Consider the following 20079-nt stretch of genomic DNA (forward strand, 5'->3'; position numbering starts at 1 on the left):
AATCAACAAAAGCAGCAGGAATGGCAGCAAGAAGGGAACAAAGTGATCAGCTTGTTTTGAAGGCTGCCAGCGGTGCTGCTTCAGCGGGGGCTGTAGGTGAGGAGCCCCCAGAAGAGGGGGAAGGAGACACAGGAGACAGGCGTTTTGTCCAGGCCTGGCGGTGGATGGGGCCTTGGAGTCAGAGGAGGAACTTCTCTTAACATTCTAGGCCTCTTGGGAGCTCTGGCCCAGGAGGTCAGTGCAAGTGGAAAGTTGGGGGCTAGGCCGGTATCATCCCAGCTAGATCAACAAGCAAGCATTAACAATGGCTACTTGTCCTGACTCTGCCAACAGGAGCTAGCCTGTGGTAAGCTCTCCACACATGACGACTCCCGTCACTGGGATGAAGCTGAACTCAGAGGAGCAATGGGACATGGCTTTTCTTTCCTGGACACAGAGCTTCTTACCAGGAAGCTGAAGGGCATGGAGTCAGGGAAGGGACAGCTGATGTGCTAATACGCAAGCAAACCTGGCAGTGGGTCAACTGCTACCTGGGAAATACAAACTGGGAGCAAGAAGTTTGAAAATGCCAAATTGTAAGTTTAAATGCCACGGATAATGAGGACAAGCTAGACTTAATGTGACCAGATGAAAGGACATTGGTTCCCATTTCTTCAAGTCATGCGGATGCAGGCCAGCCCAGAGATGCCCAGGATGGGGTGGGGGTGGGAGGAAGCCAAGTATCCTGCAGACCAGAGGAGGGACACCCCAGGGCCTTGGCCCACCATACCGATGGTGCAGTGCTCGCCATTCCAGCCGGGGCTACACTCGCACTTGCCGTCACGGCAGGTCCCATGCTCAGCGCAGCGTGGGTGGCAGGCCCGCTGGTCGCACGCTGCCCCCATCCAGCCATCCTCACAGCGGCACGTGCCCCCCACGCACACACCATGGCCCCCACAGTCAGCAGCACAGATCTCTGTAGGGAAAGAGGGAAGACAAGAAAAAGCAAACATTGAGCAGATTACTGGTATGGACAGTACCACTCAGCTACCTTCAGAGACTTCTGGGAGCAGTCAGCATTCCAGAGGCTTGGGACAATGGCCCTCGGTCAAGGACAAATCTCTGGGCAGAAGCCTGGCCTTTGCGTCCACGTGCAACCCAAACAGAAGGGATGGAGGAGCTCTGCTCGGCTTGCTCATCCCTGCTGCCAGCTTGTCTGCACTTCTGTGCTTGTCACTTCCAAAGGGGACCTGGCTTCCAAGCATAGGAGAGAAGTCAAATTTAATTAAAAACTGGTTATGTGTGAAAACAGGGGGAGGAGGTGTCCCCACAGTCAAGTGGAGTGCTCCTGGGTCTGGCTGGGGCCTGTGTGTCCTGACAGGCGGAGGTGGGAGATGGCCAGCCCCTCCTCCCCGGTGGTGATGCCCTGGGCTGCCGTCCCCAGCCCGCAGCTTGTGCTGTGCTTTCACTGGGCTGGTTCTCTCGGCTCCGGCTCATTGCTTCTTCACGCTCAACACCATCAAAATGGGCTTGTGGATCCAAAGCAAACAGCTGGGAAGGGGGAGCACTTCATAGCCGGAGTGGGGTTGGCTAGCCCCTCACAAAGGCCAGTCTGTGCCATGGCGCACAGCACACAGTGCCCAATTCACAAGCCCTTCAGGTGGGCGCCAGGCCAGAGACTGCTTCAGGCTGGCTGCAGGCAGTGGCTGGGCAGGAGACATCAGGCAGCTGCTCCATAGGACATGTCTGCGGCTGATGCAGCCAGGAAGCGTGCTGGAAGTCCTGACTTGGTTCTTCCACCACTTGGCCCAGCAAGTCTTCAGATGCCTTATGAGAATCCCAGCATTGTTCATTTCATCCAAGCCAGCTTAACTGGCACCCACGTCAGGCTGCCTTTGCCTTTCATTCCTTTCCAAGCCGCTCTCCTGGTTTAGGAGAGGCTACCATTCCAGCTACTTGGTGGGGGTTGGTGGATAGGGAGGACGGGGGAGGAAAGCAAACAAAAGTAGGTCTCAGAGGCTCAGATCTTTCCTGGCAGGCTGGAAGACAGTGGATAAAATGGTTGAAAATGTAAAAACGTGGTGGAAGCTTTCATTTGTAGTATGCTGCTTGACCAGACACCCAGCTGAGCACATGTCCTCAAAAGGAAGGTATTTGCTACCTGCAGTAACACAAGAGACTGTTCCAGCTGCCCAGAAGAGGCAGCAGCTGCCGGAAAACAGAGGCAGACATCTCTGATGCAGAGCTGGGGCCCTGGGTTCTATGCTATGTTCAGGAACTTGTGAGCTGTGTAGTTTCACGGAGCCACAGTTCCAGGTCTGGAGGCCAGGGCAGGGCAGCTGTGGGAGCATGATGAAGTACCCTCATGGTTTTCATTCAAACATGGTGCCTTCTCTGACAAGTCCACGGAGATACACCTTGTGGTCATGCATTTGCTCTCTTCCTTCCCATATTACATCATAGGAGCCTGTCTTTGTGTCTGTCCTTGCATCAAGTGAGGAATAACTTGAGGCCGGGTCTCATGCCTCTGATTTCCCAGCTCCCCCTTCCCAGGTCCTCAGCACACATTCTGGCACAAAACCCATTATGAAGCTCTGCTGGAGGATCAGCATGTGCCCAGGGCTGGAGTATCTGAGAATGGAAAACGATGTGCACACAGCACCCTCCACGCACCCCTCTGCCAAGCTTGGCCACAAATCCATCCGTGCCCATCTGTCAGTTTCTCTCTTGTGGCATGAAGGTGGGACTATGGATCCAAGTAACACTGCATTCACCAGCCCTTCAGCACTTGGCTCAAGGTGCCTTCCATTCTGGCTGACCCAGTGCCTTGGATTCCTTAAGACAGTAAATGACAGCCTCCTGATGGCTCTGGAGGCTGGCTCCTTAAGACAGCAAATGACAGCCTCTGGGTCTCGAGCCATCCTAGGCACAGCCATGGTGAGGGCACTGACCTCTTGATGGCTCTGGAGGCTGGCCAGGCCTGGGTTCGGGGTAGAGCTCTCCCCAAACCCCAGGAACCCTAGCAGAGAAGATGAGCTTGAGCACTAGGTATTTGCTGGAGTTTACTTAGCACTTTCTCCAGGTGGCAGTTTATGGTGTGAAAGTCAACAGCAAACAGCACTTCTATTGACTGAGGTGTGAAGTGGGAGGGTGCTGGACTGCTGGCAGTAGCACACCTGGAGTTCATCAGGGACAAGAGCAGAAGAGTCAGGCTTCTCCTTGCATGTAACTGTCCAGTTACATGCACAGCTAATGTGTACCTTGCTCTATTGTTAAATAACTTGGAGGCAATATGGGCACAGGAGAGTAAGTCTTGGAACCAGATGCAATTCCAAATCTCAGGTTGGCCAGCCATGAGACCTACTCAACAGGTCTGCACCACTGTTGTTCTCTATGATCGGGGTGATGGCAGTACCTGCTTCAGGAGGCAGCAGCCTCTGATGCAGCAGTGTCCATAGATCCCTACCAAGTCATTTATTATTTGAATAATCTTCCACATGTGGTTGCTACATGTCTGAGATTGTGCCTATGGCCAGAGGTACAGAGATCAGGGTCACATGGGCACCAAGAAGTTTTTGCTTGTTGTGACTATACTGTTGGGACAATACTGCAAGATTTTCGAAAGGAAATGGAACCTCAGAGCAGGCCAGGACCAATCATGTTCCAAAGCAGGATTTCCTCTGGGGAAACCCAAGTTATTCCAGAAAAAGCCCTGCCATCATTCCTGGACCCCAGTTTCTCTTATGGTGCCTCCTTATCAGATCCTCAATACATGTGCAATGAAATGAGATCCTCTATGCAATTATCCAGACACCTCGTATTACTCTGTACCCTGGAGACAGTGGATGTGCATCCTAGAGCCTGGTTCTTTGACAGTTCACTCTAGACACAAAGCTATAGCAGCTATGGCCTGGGTACCTCTCTACTAGCCTTTACAAACTTGGGTGTGGGCCTCCCTTTTTAATGGGAGGACCCTGAACACAGTGACCTGGATGTTTATGGGGCACATAATCTGGGAGCACTCAAGTTCTTCCCTGTAGAGGGGCTGTCTGATTGAATGGAAGAAGCCACCCATTATAGTGGCGAACCCGATATGCCATTTTATCATTTGGCCTAGTTTCGGTTTTTCAAACAGCTCACTTTCCTCCCTGCTCGAGATAAAAGGCACAGCTTCATTTTTCCTTCTCCGATTCTACACTGACATTAAAACAGATTTAACTGGCCAGTGTGGGTGGCATGAACCAAACAGGAGATGTTCCAGAGAGCTCTTTGACGGCTCACGCGCCTCTTACATAAATAATGTAAATGGTCCTTTATAAAATTTGGGTCACTGCTCCTTTCCGAGTCCCTACTTCCACCTGCGTAAGCTGAGGATGACGTTGTCTGCTCTAAAGGGGAGCTGTGGCAATGGCTTCTGTTTGGCCCATTCTATAGGTGCACACTATACCTAAGTCTTGCAGTGGATGCCGAGGACTCAAGGTCATGACCACACAGACAGTTCTTTTTCTGACCTCAAGGAGTTTCAACTCCAGCACAGCATGTGGATAAAACTCAAGTCTATTACATTATTATACTCAAAGAAAACGCACTAATGAAAGTGAAGCTTCTATCACAGTGCCTGGGGCAAGTCAGGATATAATAAATGACACAGATTTTCATAAAACATAAAATGAGATGTAATGACAAATACACTAAAGTCAAGATCAGATGGAATTATTTTTTAAAGAGAGAGAGGGAGAGGGGGAAAGAGCAATGAAGAGAAAGAAGCAGAAAGCTATCTAATATCTGGTGATTTACTCTCTAGATACCCACAGTAGCTAGTGCCAGTCCAGACCAAATCCTGGAGTACTGAACTCAGTCTGGGGCTTACAGTAGGTGGCAGAGACCCAGGTACTTACGCCATCATCTGCTGCCTCCCAGGGTGTGTGTTAGCAGGAAGCTGGGATTGGGAGCAGAGCCAGAACTGGAGCTCTGGCACTCCAATATGGGATGCAGATGTCCCTAATGACGTTTTAATCGCTGTGCCAAATGCCTACCCCAGACATGAATTCTGACATCTGCAACACACCTGACACAAGGCAGCATTTGATAAATGCTCATTGACTTGCAAAGGATCAAAATTAGAGCTCTCTGACTGAATGCTGGAGGGCTCGGGCATATTGGGAGGAATGTGTTGATACACTATGGGGTTTACAAGCCATAGAGCAGAATAGACTGCAGATTATGACCCCTAACCTCCGCTTTCCAGCTGTGGGTCCCTGGGGAAATCACTAAATCTCTCTGAGCTGTAATGCTTTACTCCTAAAATGATCCTGCAGGGGTAGGAAACCGTTTCTTTTTTCCCTACCAGGGTCCATTTGGATATTTACCTCCTTCGCAGCCCAAACACAACTATTAACTTAAATTAGCTTACAATAGATGCATTGCATTTTGAGTACCACCTATGGTTGTGCTGGCGGGGCCAGACCAAATGATTTCATAGGCTTTCTATAGCACACATTGACATGCCCCAGCCCTGCCCTGCAGGGTGGGTGGTGACACCTGAAGGAAATAGTATAGATGAAAAGCTCTATGTTGTAGCTACACAAGATGGAAGAGGAGCTACATAATTCCAAGTTGCAGGAGGGAAACACTTTTCTGAAGAGTAAAGTACTTGCTTTGTGAAAACCAGACTTAAATTTTGGGCATCCCCTGGCATGGCGCCATCAGCCATGATAATCAAACTAGGTAGAAGTCATTGGTGGTTGTAGCTGGGGATTCCTCTTAAAATCTGGTAAAAATGTCCAACCCTCCTAACACCCTCATTCTGAACGTTGTCAAGTTCTTCTCTGAACTCCGCAGGGCCTTGGCGACGAACCCAGTCAGGTCCAAGAACACATGAGCTCTTCTCCTGCAGAAAGTCAGACCTGCAGCACTTTCTGTTGCCCAGCTCACCTCTTCCCTGCTCACTTGTGCATTCTTCCTGTTCTCTTTAGGCTCCCAAACCCATCGGATGGCAGGAAATAGGTCTCTGCCATCATGGTTTCCTGATGCTAGAGGTAGGCATGGCACAGAACAGCTTTCAACAAAACATTCATCAAAAGAACAGATGCCTTATAGTGACCAAAAAATGCTGACGGAATAGGTGTATGTTAGTTGCCTGCAGTCTTCTATCTCAATGCCACACAGTGCAAATGTCACTTTACCAGAAATAGTTATGTACAGGCTCAGCGTCCTTTGTGCCCAAGCTTTTCCTAAGCTATCTTCACTAATCTCTGCTTGTGAATTCGGTTCTTTTAAGACATATCTTAGTCTTCATGCTTCCAGACACATCTGCTCTCCCTCTATGATTTGGAAGGAGGGAATGCATGAGTAAGAGGTAAAAAGGGCAGGGAAAAGATGCAAGGTTTGGCTGTTAGTTAATTATGCCAAAAAGTGTATACGTAAGGGAAACATGCTGCTCCAGGCTCCCCTCATTAAATGTTAATCCCCCTACAAGCCCAGATGAGGCCTGGGACCTATCACAGCTACGTTTTAATTTGTCGGGACTTACTTTACAATCCTGTTCATTAAAACTGCTGGTAGGGGAAAGCCATGTCTTCCCCCTAACGGGAGAGACTTATGCATAATTTTCCCATAAAATTTCTTTGACTTGGAAAGACGCTCAAAATTGACACAAGTATGGAGTAGAGGAACCTCACACAGGGAATGCCACGCTCTTCCGTTGAGCAGGAACAGATGCCAGCGATGCTGCCTTTACAAATTCCAAGGATGTGGAAGACTCTGGGCCCCATGTGACAATCTGGAAAGTCATTCTGTAAGTCTGTGTTTAGCACAGAAGCAGGTAAAATAGATCTCTTTTGCATAGAACCTGAGGTTTGGGAGAGTCTTCTTAAGAAGTCTTAATAGAGGAGCTCATCATTTAAGATGATTCCTGCTAGGATGTTCTGTTTCGTCACCAGTTCATACTAATTGTAGTGCAACATGGAGGATTTCTGTAAATTCCTGGCACACTTAAAGTCAAAGTGAAACACTCAACACTGGAGAGTATGTCCAACCTTGTTGGTGACAAACCACCATCACGAACTTAGGAATGCTTATAGCTGCCTGTGGTAGCTGAGGAAATGACTCGTGTGTGTGTGTGTGTGTGTGTGTGTGTGGTTGTGGTGGTGATGGCGGCGGTGGTAGTGGGGGTGGTGATGTCCTTACCTAGAATGAATGGTGACTATGATGGGCAGAGCTCCTGAGTCTGTGAACTGTGGGGTCAGGTGTAGGAACCACCTCAGACAGTTCCTGGGTGCGGACCATGTATTGATATTATCCCAGCAGGATTAGACTACAGGGATCTGTGAATCAGGGAATCATTGTCCTTCCTCATCCTAACTCAGATCAAGTACTTTGCCTTTTATTTGTCTGTCTGTTTACCTGCTAGCCTATATATCTGCTCATCCATCAGTCTACTTATCTGTCCACCCAGGAAAACATCTTTTCACCAGCTGCCCAGTCGGCATCTATTCACTTTGCCTTATGACTTGGGCAACTCCACCTCTTAGGTCCTTAACAAGTTCCCATCTGAAAGATGGTGTTACAGATCTCAATCTTGCTGGGAGGCTACATGAACATGATGCTACACATCTGGTGTTGTACCTATCTTTCATGGAGTGAATGTCTACTATATGCAATTACATCATGGGTTTGTGCTAGAAAGAGCGAGAGGGGCAAAAGATTGCTTGAAGATATGGTGGGAGCAAGGGAATGGTGTGCAACTGAGGAATCTTTAAACATCTGGAGAGGCCTGCATCATTCCAAGGACAGGCTAAGTGGGCAGTTCCTCTCCTGGGGAGGACACAGATTGCAGAGAACTGGTCTGGATCATGTATAAGTACTAGACCAATGGCCACAGGGTTATATCAGTGCAGAAGGAGGCAGACTCTAGGCTGAGCAAGGGGCTGGTGAATAGATATGATCAAGTCCCTATGGGCAGTAAGAGAATTCACAAAGTACAAGAGCAGCTGTGGGAAGGGGGTGGGCAGAGGAGGCCAAGGATCATGATCAAGATGTGACTTGGCTTAGCAGGGCCAAGAAGCCCAGCAGAAAAATCAGATGTGGTCAACAGCTAGAAAATGTTCCTGGATTTTGCAAGGTGTTTGGGAAGAAAGGAAGAGAGACAAAGGAGCTGTGAGTGACAAAGGGAGATGGGTGGACATGAGGAACTGTGGCAGAAAGTGAAGGATGGGAGGTGAGAATGAGCAGATGCTGGGGAGGGGATCTTTTGGTAGGATCACATAAGAAAAAGAGAATGGAAGGGAGCAGGCTTTATGGCCCTGAGACCAGGAGACAACACCTCAGGGATTGTACAGTTTGTCTCAGCCAACACTGTAGCCATTCTACAGTGAGGGCTGAGACAAAGGGCCTTGTCCAGGCCAAACAGGGGCATGCATTCTGTGCCTGAGAACTTGATCGGTACCTTGAGGACCAGCCATGGAAGGGATGAGGGAGACAAACGGCTCCAACGGGGTGTCCCCCACACTGCTTGGCTCCTCCTTTGGGCTTCTGTGGCACTGCATCTGAGCTCTAAGATCTCCTGAACCCACACAGTTAAGTCCAAGTGTGCTTTCACCTCTGGCTCCTTGAAGTACCCTCAGTGTCCCAGCTGGCATGGGATTGACCTTTGTCTGCCTTCCCAAAGCCCTTTGATGTCTCGGGACAGTTGGTCTACTTGGATTTCCTCAAAGGCCCTGCCATTGTTAGATGAATCGCTGCCTCCCCCAGCAAGCCTCACATAGCAAACACTGTCTCCTGACTGCCTCTGCTTGTTGCTGGATTCCACAAGTCTGGCGCATGCCCGGTGTTCCAGAGAACTCTTTAAAGTACTGTAATTTTGCATAGAGTAGAGATCCAGAATTAGGCAAGCTGGGCTCAAAAGCTGGCTCTGCTCTTTGCTATCCCCCAGAATATTAAAAAATAAACAACCATGCACCCCTGAATCTTTATCTTTGTCATTTAAAAAATGGAATAATGAGACTCAACAGCTAGAACTTTATTTTCAACAAACATTGAGTGCCTACTGTGTGCCAAAATTTCCGAGAGGCTGGGGTCACAGACATAGTATGAAATCACTTCTCTCACATGGAATTTAAGTTGACCTACACATGCAAATGAATATGTGGCCATACAACAGACCCAGCATGTAGCAGGCTAATGACAAGTTGCCTGCTTCTCACACAGGCCACATCTCCCCACATTTTGAACAGGCCATCACTGTCTAAGTACAGCACCCCCTTCTTTCCCTCTCTCACTAATTTGGGCAGGTGGCTTTTCAAGTCTCAGTGCAGATTTCAGGAAGATGCCAGAAGGGGAAGAAGGTTCAGGAAAGGTGCTGCTGACTTCCTCACAGTAATTAGTCTCCTCCAGTCACTGAGGCCAAAACCTATGGCTCTCCTGTGCTTTCAACTTCCTTCCCCAAATTGCCCTGAAGACAGAGCTGCTCCAAGCCATGGCCTGCTCCACAGATGGGGGTGGTACAAAGCTAATGAGCCTTGGAAAGCACACGGCCTCTCACCTCATTTGAAGGGCTGGGAGAGTGTGCAAACTGAGCAGTGAAGTGCATTGCAGCGCGCCGCTGCAAAGCGGGTCCCCTAGTCTCCGCACCTATCCCCGGGGGATGAGAATTTCAAGCCTTTACAAAGTGCCTATTGCAGGAAGTAGCAGGTTGCTGCCATTCATCTTAATTGGAAGGCAGCTGGCCTCCTGGTGTGATGAGTTCAAACCTGGCTTGCTGAAGCTTCCAAATAAGGACCGACTGTGCAGAAGGAAAACAAGCCAGGGAAAGGCTGGGGAGGCAAGTGGACACAGATGCTGGCTGGGGTGGGTATTTTGGAAACCAGGGTTGGAACACCACCAAACCCATGGAAAGAGCTCGATTTCCACAGCCCTCTGACCCTGATGACTTCTGTAAAAGGGCTGTGTCTCCATTCAGTCGGAGGCTCATCTATGTAAGTTCTTCACAGATACTTACCTGTGGATGTCCCTGGACACCTCAAACACTATGCTGATGCTAGAGCAAGCTTTCTAAAACCAAACCTGGCCCTGTCACACCTCTCTCTGCTTAGTCTCCAGTGGCTGCCAGTGACATATCAAAGCTGGATTCCTTGAAGGCCAATTACGTGCTGAGGTGACTTGCTGATTTTCCTCATCCCTTCTCCCTTCACTATTGCCGCAAATATCCCAGGCTAAGCCTCTGAACTATTGATCTCTCCAACAAACTGCCCCATCTGGCCATGTTGCCCATGATTCAAGTCTTGAACTTTCAGAACTGCTCCTGACAGTGCTACTTAGTGACTACGCTAAGTGGAACCTTACAAACCTAATACCTGACTCATGGGCAGTCCCAGCATAAACTTTGACAATAGCTAACGGCAGCAGCTGTGAAGCCACAGAGGCGTGGAATGAAAGCTTTGTTTTCCCAAAGCATCTCTGAGTAAATCCTTCAAGTTCTCTGGATGCTGATTTCCTGGACCACCACTACCACCTGCCACATTTAGAGGCTTGTTCAATTTGTTGTTTGAATGAATCATAAGCACATCCATGAGGGGGCTCTCTAAAACATCCGTTCAGAGAACAAGGTTAGCAAGCAGAGATTGGGTGCATGGCATCGATGTGGGCACCAGAATAGAACCAAGGTTCTGAAGCCCGGTTTCAAGACAGCTTCTGTTCACATATGGAAAAGCTTCAACCGTGTAGGTATATGTTCCAGGCTGCTGGAGGGTGGCAGAGGTGGTGGTGGTGGAGTCCAATGCTACTAAACAACCAAACTGCCAGCTCCCGCTTCATCAACCTTTCATTTTAGCAGCATTTAGCTCATGTCTGTCAGGGCTTGCTTTTCCATTCTTTGAATCAGTGGTAGGAATGGACCATCACGTTATGTTTTAGCATCCACACCACTCGCGAGGCCACCGGTGGGCTCTTTCTTACCCTCCTCCAGCACTCGCCTCCCTTCTCTGTGGCAGAGTTCCCCTCTCAGACGTTGATTATTCGGAACTTTGATATCAGGCTGTCACTTGCCATGAGGGAGGCCCACAGGAAATGTCAAGTCCCCTCGGAAAGCATTTTCTAGAGTGGAACTCTAACCTTGAGTTTCCTTCACTTCCTCCAGCATACCTATATGGAAACAGCCCAGACACATGGCTTCCTTTTGATGTTTAATTGGATGTCAGTGCTGTGCTTTCTGGACTGAAAAGCTGATGCTGCTCAGAGAGGAAACAATTCCGGCGACACAAACGAGACTTGTAACAGGGGAGAATGCTCCTCGCTGAATCTAATTTTCTCTCCCATCCATGCACCTAAGACAATTTCTCTGGCATTAAAGCATCTCACTCAGTCTTTCTGTCATTAATAAGAATTAAATTCTATTCCCTCAAATTTAAATGTAATTATATTTTGCCTTGTAAATAAAATTGAATTACCATTTTCAAAATTTAGCCCTAATGCTACTGCTATGGTTGGGACTTTAATTTTTTTTTTAAAACCCTGTTGCTACTTTCAGCTTATTGGTTTTAGACACCGGGTTTATTGTGCTGTCAATCGTGACTTAATTTGATAACAGAGCTTTTTAGCTCCCTATCTAACCAGTCATTAAAGTGATTATTTGAGCTCTGTGATTTTCTTTTCTTTTTAGTGGGGGGAGAAGAGCTGATAGAGGCTTGGAGGAGCAGAGTTTGGATTCCGAAAGGTCTCCTTATGTCAAGGCAGAATTGACTCCAGTTTGAGCCAAGGGACCACAAGAGTCTTGACGCGAAATCTCAAAGAGAGATCTGCAATGCTGCCTGAAAATATTTTGACTCTAAGACTCACAGCAAAGTACTCAGAGGGGGCCCCAGTTGGGCCCTGCCTGCCTCCTGGTATTTCTTCCTGGACTGCTACGCTAGTCCGACTGAGGGATGCCTTCACCAAGAGCTCACGCTCCAGCCCTGCTCCCTCTTCCCTGTGCCTGCATTGCCTTCCTCCCCATAGCTACCTTCAGGAAGCTGCATGGTCTGGATTGCAGGTCTCCTTCTTGGTGAGGACTTCCCCAGGTTTCTATCCTACCCCCTCACCCTGGCCCAGTTCACGATTTCCGCCCTTGTGCTCCCAACCCCTACAGCACCACATGAGCCAGAGTTCTCGCTGTGTGCAAGAGTCAGCAACTCATTTGCTGAGCTGACAGCAGGACTAGCTGATCCTCGGCGGCAGCTGGAACAGTCTCCAGCACGCCAGCAAGAACAGTGAATGAACTGGTCCGTGAAGGACCTAACTGAACGTGTGCTCCTGCTGGGATGGATGTGGGTCTAGAGACTTGCTCCGTGGAGCTCAAGCTCCTCCCTGCAATGGAGCTCATTATGTACTCAGGGACTGGATGCTGACTCTGGCCTCCTGTTTGGGGATAAATGTGTTGGCACATTGATGCCAGCCTGGGTGGCCGGGGAAGGGGACAGGAGAGAAACTCAGAAACAACCAGGAAATGCAGCCTCTGAGAGAGAGAGAGATAGACAGCTCAGAGTCAATGTAATGTGGTGCCACCATTGATAGCACACATTGCTTGTGAGGTTAAATTTTCAGTGGACAGGGCACGGAGACGGAGTTTCTACCCTCCGCCCTTCCTACCTCCTCTCGCACCATGCAAGTTAATAGATGGTGGGAAAAGCACACTCTGTCCCTCCTGTGCTCTGCACCATTCACAACTGACAGCATGGAAATTACTCCGGAGGCTCTGTGCACCCGGCTCCTCCTGCCTCCTAGTGTACTAGATTAGGGTAACTACAGGAAAACTTTGGACTTTGGCAACTTACTGCCTGAAACTTTGTACTGTGGGGCTGTCAATCTGATTGGAGGATGAGAACTTAAAATCCCCTGACTTTGGCAGCTCGGTGCAGTGGCTCCTGGAGAGTAGCAGGAGTTGCTGTCATAAAGTTTGGGAAATATACACTCCTCTTAACATTCTGCTCTTGGGTCCAGTGTGATCTCTCTTGCACTTTGCAGCAGCCAGGTCTTCTGGGTCCACACCTAAACTGCAGAAATGGTCTCCACAATGAAATGTGTCAGAGCCTAAGGACTGTTCAGCCAGCTCAGACCCAATCACGTATTTAAAACATACACTAACACTTCATTTACTGAGTGCATACTTCATGCCTGAGACCACACTAGGCATTGTATGGATACACATTAAGCATAACTTGGAAAAGAGCATGCTGCCCGACAGGCACTGTTAGCCACGTTCTCAGAACAAGCTGAGCTCTGACAACTCCAACCTGGTCCCAGTGTAGCCCCCATGTGATTCTCACTGGTCGCACATGTTACCTCCCAACTGGGGCCAGTGGGTCTCTAACACAGCCCTATCTGTTACTCTAGAACACGCTTCTGCGATAAAATGGTCAGAATCACAAACCACCATAATGTGTGCTTCATAGGGGGGCTCTCTGCTGGGTGCTGCTTCTAGCAGCCAGCACCCCAAGGAAAAGGATATAGAGAGGGAGCCTCTCAAATGAAAGTCACTATGGAGAAGGTGGGAGAGGGCTTGCAGAGCATTGGTGTGAGGAAGAAACTGAGAGTCTGGGACAAGAGCTGGGGCAGGAAGACACAAAGGAGAAGTGAGCAAGGGGCTGGGGAGACATGCAAGGGCTGGCCTTTGAAGCTGTCCCCTGGACAATGCCTGAGCTGGGATCTTCTTTAGATGTCATTATGTTTGGGAAGGAAAGGAAGCATTTCCCATTTGGAAAGGATCATCTCAGAGTCACTAAATCCCTGGCCTTGGCTATGGTAGCTCTGAGCCAACTAAGGCACTTGCAAGGAGGGAGGGAGGGGCTCTTGTGCTTGCCAGGGCACCAGGCATGGCCACTCTATGCAGAGGCCAAGGGGGTACTGGATATAGGAGAGCCACTCACTAGGGAAGATGGCTTGCAGGGGCGTGAGATGCTGCCAGCTGCTGGGTTCATTTCCTGGCCCTGCATAGAAAATAAACATGAGCTAGGTCTGGAAAGTGATAGAGAAGGAGTCCAGGGACTGGGTTTCAGCCCTGCAGAGCGTGTGTGGGTGTGAGGGAAGGGAACTGTGGGAGGAAGGTGCAGCTTTGAGTGAAGGGGAGCTGTGTGCTGGGGAATGTGCAGGGATGCTCTCAGGGCAAAGCCTTCAGCTGTACCCTGGGCTGCCTTCATGTTCCTAGGGGGGCCCTGTTTCTCGCAGTTTGACCTTTCATAGTTTGAGTCATTCATGCAACAAGTACGAGAATCCACTGCATGGCTCCGGGCTTGGGCAGGGAGGCGTGACTGCAGCGTGCAGCTCAGGAGAGACCTCATGGCTGGAATCCCAGCCTGACCGCTAATTAACGGCGTGTGTATATGTGTGTGTGAGCACAGTGGCTGGTGCTTGCAAGCCGTTTAATCTTTTCATACTTCAGCTTCCTCATGTGAAACATAACGCTAGTAATGGTAGCTTTTCAGAGATCTTACGAACCCTAACCAAGATAAGGGTGTAAAGCACAGTGTGGTACCTGGTGGATGGAAAATATAAAGAAACGATTGCTCCTCCACTGACATTCTGCCATGCAACATGGTAGAAACACAAGGTTTCCATAGGCAAGGAAACCTCTGTGTGTGGGAAAGGGGACTTGAGGCAGGAGCTGAAGCCCTGAGAACAGAGACCTGGGTTTAATTCAAGCTCTGCCATCAGTTAGCGAAATCCCTTTGGGCAGCTCACTTCCCCCTCCAGCTGTTTCCTGTCTGTAACACAGCAGTGGTGGTCATCGCCTTCTAACCCTTCATCATCACCATCATCAATATCATCTGAATGACTGTGCAGGTGACAATCTCCTGTGCCCAGAGCTGAGGACAGAAGTGTGTTGGGGGTACAGACTGAGACATAACTCCTGTGCTCAGCCAGGCCATAGGAATCTGCTCAGACAGCCTCCTTTGTGGTTTCTCATGGAAGCAGGTGATGTGATATGAGGCTGGGACTGGGTGGGGACTGGATTTCTGAGATGAGACTGGAGGGGAAGCTGCTGGGAATCTAGGGGCCTCAGTAAACACTTAGACACCATCTGATTTCACTGTTTCCACAGACTTCACCACAGTGCTGGGGAAGCTTGTCAGCTCACATTTCATTATGGGGCTGGTTGTTGAGTGCAGGGCTGTGTTGATTTAAGCTGCTTTCATTAAATCCTGTTTTTGGTGCCAAACAGCCAGATACTCATCACAGGAAGACACAGTCTTTCCTCCTAGCAGGCAGCGGGTAGAGGGGGTCTAGCTCTGCCAACCCAATAGTCCAGGGCCAACATCCATGGTATGAGGACCACAGGGGACGCGCCTGTTGGCCTGTAGCCCCTGACGGCCATGCTCTGGGCAGTGTCTGTGCTAGCCCTGCCCAGCCAGGCAGCAGACAGTAGAAATAACAGAAAGAGACCGCCTGCTTGCCCAGCGTCTGGGCCATGCCCGACATGGTAATGAACGCTTTACCTGTGCACTCTCCTCTCATCCTCCACTCCTGCCTTAAGGTATTTCTACCTAAGAGGACATAGGAAGGTTGAGGTCAAGCCACTTGCTGAAGCTGTTTGAGCAGTAGGAGGCAAAGCTTCTGAAATCAAGCCGGTTCCTATGCCCTGTAGCTCAGTCCTTCACCATAAAATCGGTTTCCCAGCTGAGGTGGAGAAAGGCAATGCAGCATCTCTTGCCTAGCTCCAGTGTAAAACTCAACAGGTTGGAAGCAGCTTCACTCAGTGAATATGTCCTTGGAAGGGGGATGGCAGAGGGACAGCAAGAGCTGAGCACAAGCAGTGGGCGGTGAGTAGCAGGTGCAGCTGCATCCACAGGTTGGGGTCTGACTTCCAGCGTCCTTGTGCCCCAGCAGGCCATGGGCAAATCATTGCAATGTCCTGAGCATCACTACCCACCAATAACCCTGGAAGGTAGGGACAGTCCTTATCTCCATTTTATAGCTTACAGGGGTGAAGTCACTTGCCCTGAGTTACACTGGGAAGTAACAGGGACAGGAACTGAACCCAGGTGTGTCAGACTCAGGTGGTCTCCTCACCATGCTTCTCCTTTGCCTTCACCCAGGAGGTCACATGTAAGAATGTGTTTGATCCAGGTAAAGGAGACTGAGGCACCTGGGATTGAAAAGAAATTCCACAACTAATCAATATCCCTTTCAATGGAGCTGATGGTTGCTCTCACAGGGTCAGCAGAAGAGTATCCAATGGGGGCTGGTGTGATGGCTTAAATGCCTAATTCTGTACCTACAAGCCCTGGCATCCCATATGGCATCCCATCTCCTTCACTTCTCATCCAGCTTCCCACTGGGAAAGCAGTGGAGAATGACCCAGAGTCTTGGGACCCTCCACCCATGTAGGAGACCTAGAAGAAGAAGCTCCTGGCTCCTGGCTTTGGATTGGCGTAGCTCTGGCCGTTGCAGCCTTTTGGGGAATGAACTAGTAGATGGAAGCTCTTTTTCTCTGTCTCTCCTTGTCTCTGTAAGTCTGTCTTTCCAATATAAAATAAGTAAATCCTCAAAAAGTAAGTGTGTCTAGGGACCCTACTCAAAATTCTATCAATGTTTGCAAGGGCTGCTGAGTTGCATCAGGGCACACACCTGTCAAGTCACCTGGCCAGGTAATGAACAAGACAAGTTGGTGTAGCTGTAAGAAAACCATCTATGATCTGTCAACAAAATTACATAAAAACAGTGATTCCTGAGACTCTGTTCCTTTCTGCTCACAACCATGTCTTTATGTAAAGCTCATGTGAGCTTTGAAAACAAGGATAAAAGTACGACTTTGACTGCACCGAATATCAATTCACCACTCAACAGGGAAAGGTACAATTAAAGAATTCCAAAGGCATGAATATCACGTGGATCTCGTTTTTGTTAAAGGTTTCAATCAACTTTTGTGATTATAACCGTAACTGTTAATACACAACGCAACAGGATAATTTGAGCTTCATTTTGCTTAAACAGTGTGTAGTGATGAGGAAAGTGATTTGGGTTGAAAATGTTGTTGGAGAGGTTGGTGTCGTGAGGAAGTAGGTAAAGATTTTGCTGGTGATGCTGGTGCCCAATAATGGGGGCCAAATCAGGTACCAACTGTTCCATTTCTGATTCAGCCTGCAGGTAATGCACCTGGGGAAAGCACTGGAAGATGGCCCAAGTGTTTGGGCCCCTGCACCCATGTGGCACATCTGGATGAAGCTCCTGACTCTTGGCTTTGGGCTGGCCCAGTGCTGGCCACTGCAGCCATCTGGGGAGTCAAGCAGCAGATGCAAGCTCTCTCTCTCTCTCCCTTTCTCTTGGTAACTCTTTCAAAATAAACAAGCAAATAAATATTTACAGTAAAAGAAAGAAAATAGATTGGAGAAGTTTCTCTTTTTTTATAAAGTGTGTGTCCCTGCACAGCACTGCTTGAGCAGCTCCTAAATCTGTCCTCTCTGTGGGGGTTTTATTTCTTTAATCTTAATTTGTTTATTCGCTATCTCCCATCCCCTCTTCCCAGAATTCAAGCTTTACAAATGCAGTGACCTTCTTGTCCCCATTAACCCTGACTTCAGGAATGCCTAGTCGACTGTAGGTGCTCAGTGACAATTCAGTGGATAAAGTGCTATTTAAATCAGTTACAGAGGGATGATGACAGCTTTCTCATGGGCATTCTGTGTGGACTAAATGAGACATCAGATGGGGACATGATCAATTATATGCTATAGAACCTATTATATAATACTGCACTAGGTAAGTCATCCATGTTTTCAATTGCTCCTTACTTTAAGAGGATCTATAAATCCTAAAATGTTTACAAACCAAAGAAGGCCGATATAATTATTCTTTGAATAACATATGTGTAAATACAGCAGCAACCCAAATATAACATTTAAAAATATACTCAATTACATGTTTGTTCATTCATCATTCACCCTTCATCTTTCCCTCCCTCCCTCCATGCATGTCCCATTCATCCATCCACCTTTATTGTGCAATTGCTATGGATCAGGTACCTGCTGAATTCTGAGGCTATACAAAGGAATGAAGTTTGTAGCTTACAACCTAGCATAGCATCTGGCCATAGGGGCACATGGAAGCTTAATTGTAGAGAACCATAAACAGCACACTGAGTTAGGCCTTCTATTTGAGGAATGGATGAAACTGAAGAGTTCAGTAACTGGACCAGCCATCCTATAGAGCCGCATTCCCACGGATCTCGTCTGGGAACCTTTGCCTCCAGGGATAGCCCTTTAATGTGAGTGACAACAATGTCATGAAATATATCTGTGATTTTAGGAAATGCTCTTAAGGGAGGGTACTGTTTCAAATCTCAAGGCCATACCATGGAGGGAATGATGTGAAGATTTAAGGTCTGAGCCTTCTACCCAGCCAAAACAGGAGGAGCAGAAGGCTGCTGTTCCCACAAAGGAGAAAAGCACTCAGGGATGGGGCAGTCTGCTGCTGTGTGACTGAGAACAGGGCCACCGCCCCAGCCAGAACCAGTTAACATGTCCCAGTGGAAGCACCCATACCACCATCCATGCATCTTCTGTCTGTACTTACCGATAGAACAGTCGTGTCCAGTCCAGCTTGGGTCACAGCTGCAAAGCCCGGTGTCTGGGAGGAAGGTCCCGTGGCCTGAACACTGGTCCAAGCACGTGGCCCTGGGCGTTTCACAGTTGGTGCCTCCCCATCCCACGGAGCAGTGACACTCGCCTCGCACGCAGACACCCCGGCCGGAGCAGGTAGGGTCCATGCAGTCCACTGCGACACAGAGGACAGAGGACACAGTGAGCAGCGGGCCAGCCCTGGCAAGGTTTCTTTCAGTAACATTAAACCTGCTCAGGCAGGGGCTCCCCGTATTCTGAAAGGAGGACCCAGACTTCCGGGGGGAGGCCAAACGGCACAGAGATGAGTGACACCTTAGTAAGGGTAGACTTGTTGGTACCTGAGTCCCAGGACTCTAGCCTGTAAAACATGGACATGAATTCTTCCCTTGTGGCAGTGGGGTGAACAGAGCACAAAGGCATACCTCCAGCAACAAAGCAGCTGATACCTGCTCTCATCTGTAACCACAGCAATACTGTGCTGCTCACCCCAGCATCTCCACCTCCTAGAACAAGCTCGGCATGTGGAACCTATTCAACAAGACCATCGTTTACCATGTTACATAAAGTTGTCTGTATGTGAGCAAGAGACCAAGTGAGGAGATTCCTTCATTAAATTTAAAAAAAAAAAAAAGATTATTTTGCAGTGAGACATCATTAGATTTCATCACCATCCCCAAGTCTTGGGATTGATCTGAACTTCTAAACTTCACTAGTACAAAGACAAAGATTTCATTCACTATTCAAAATGACTTGTGCTGGGGCGCAGCACAGTAGCCTAGCAGTTAAAGTCCTTGCCTTGCATGCGCCAGGATTCCATATGGTTGCTGGTTCTAATCTCACCAGCCCCATTTCCCATCCAGCTCCCTGCTCTTGTGACCTGAGAAAACAGTCAAGGACGGTCCAGAGCCTTGGGACCCTGCACCCACGTGGGAGACCAGGAAGAGACTCTGGGCTCCTGGCTTTGGATCAGCTCAGCTCTCGCCATTGTAGTCCTTTAGGGGAAATGAACCAGAATGGGATGGGAGAGTTCTCTTTTGATCTCTCCTTCTCTTTGTGTAACTCTGCTTTTCAAATAAAAGCAAAAGAAATCTTTTTAAAAAAATGTATACTCACTCCAAGGGTGCTATGAGAAGCAAATGACATCGAGGATTTGAAAGCAGAGCATAAGCTGTAACTCATTTTCCCATCCAGTCAGGACATCTAGCAACATGACGTGGGCCAACTGCTGTCAGAGCTTCAGATATCCTTTTAACTTTTTATTAATTGTATTTTATAGTCCCGTATATGCACAAAAGCCTGGGAAAGGCAGCCTGGGTATTTAAGAACCACAGCCACTGAAGGGTAGGGACTGTACAAAGGGCAACGTTTTGGAACAGGTGAGGAGCAGTAAGGACTCAGCTCGGTGACAACTGAGAACATGAGACGTTGTGAGCGGCCACTAGTGAAAACCCGAACAGCAAGGATCGCGGCAAACAGCACGAGTCTGGCCTCTTCTCTGGCTCACATTTTCTTA

General features: G+C 48.7%; 1 protein-coding gene across 4 annotated transcripts in view; it reads right to left on the reverse strand.

Moving 5' to 3' along the window:
* The window catches only part of TENM4 (teneurin transmembrane protein 4), a 356529-nt gene that overhangs the window by 112734 nt on the left and 223716 nt on the right, over window positions 1-20079 (reverse strand). For all 4 annotated transcript variants that reach the window (XM_040963945.1, XM_040963947.1, XM_040963948.1 and 1 more), the window contains 2 exons: window positions 18520-18720; window positions 770-955 (listed from right to left, as the gene is read on the reverse strand). In XM_040963945.1, the coding sequence (XP_040819879.1) occupies window positions 770-955; window positions 18520-18720 (387 nt within the window). The remainder of the gene's footprint in view (window positions 1-769; window positions 956-18519; window positions 18721-20079) is intronic.

Source organism: Ochotona curzoniae, unplaced genomic scaffold, assembly GCF_017591425.1.
Source record: "Ochotona curzoniae isolate NIBS_2020 unplaced genomic scaffold, NIBS_Ocur_1.0 scaffold_3223, whole genome shotgun sequence".
NCBI classification, from domain to species: Eukaryota; Metazoa; Chordata; class Mammalia; order Lagomorpha; family Ochotonidae; genus Ochotona; species Ochotona curzoniae.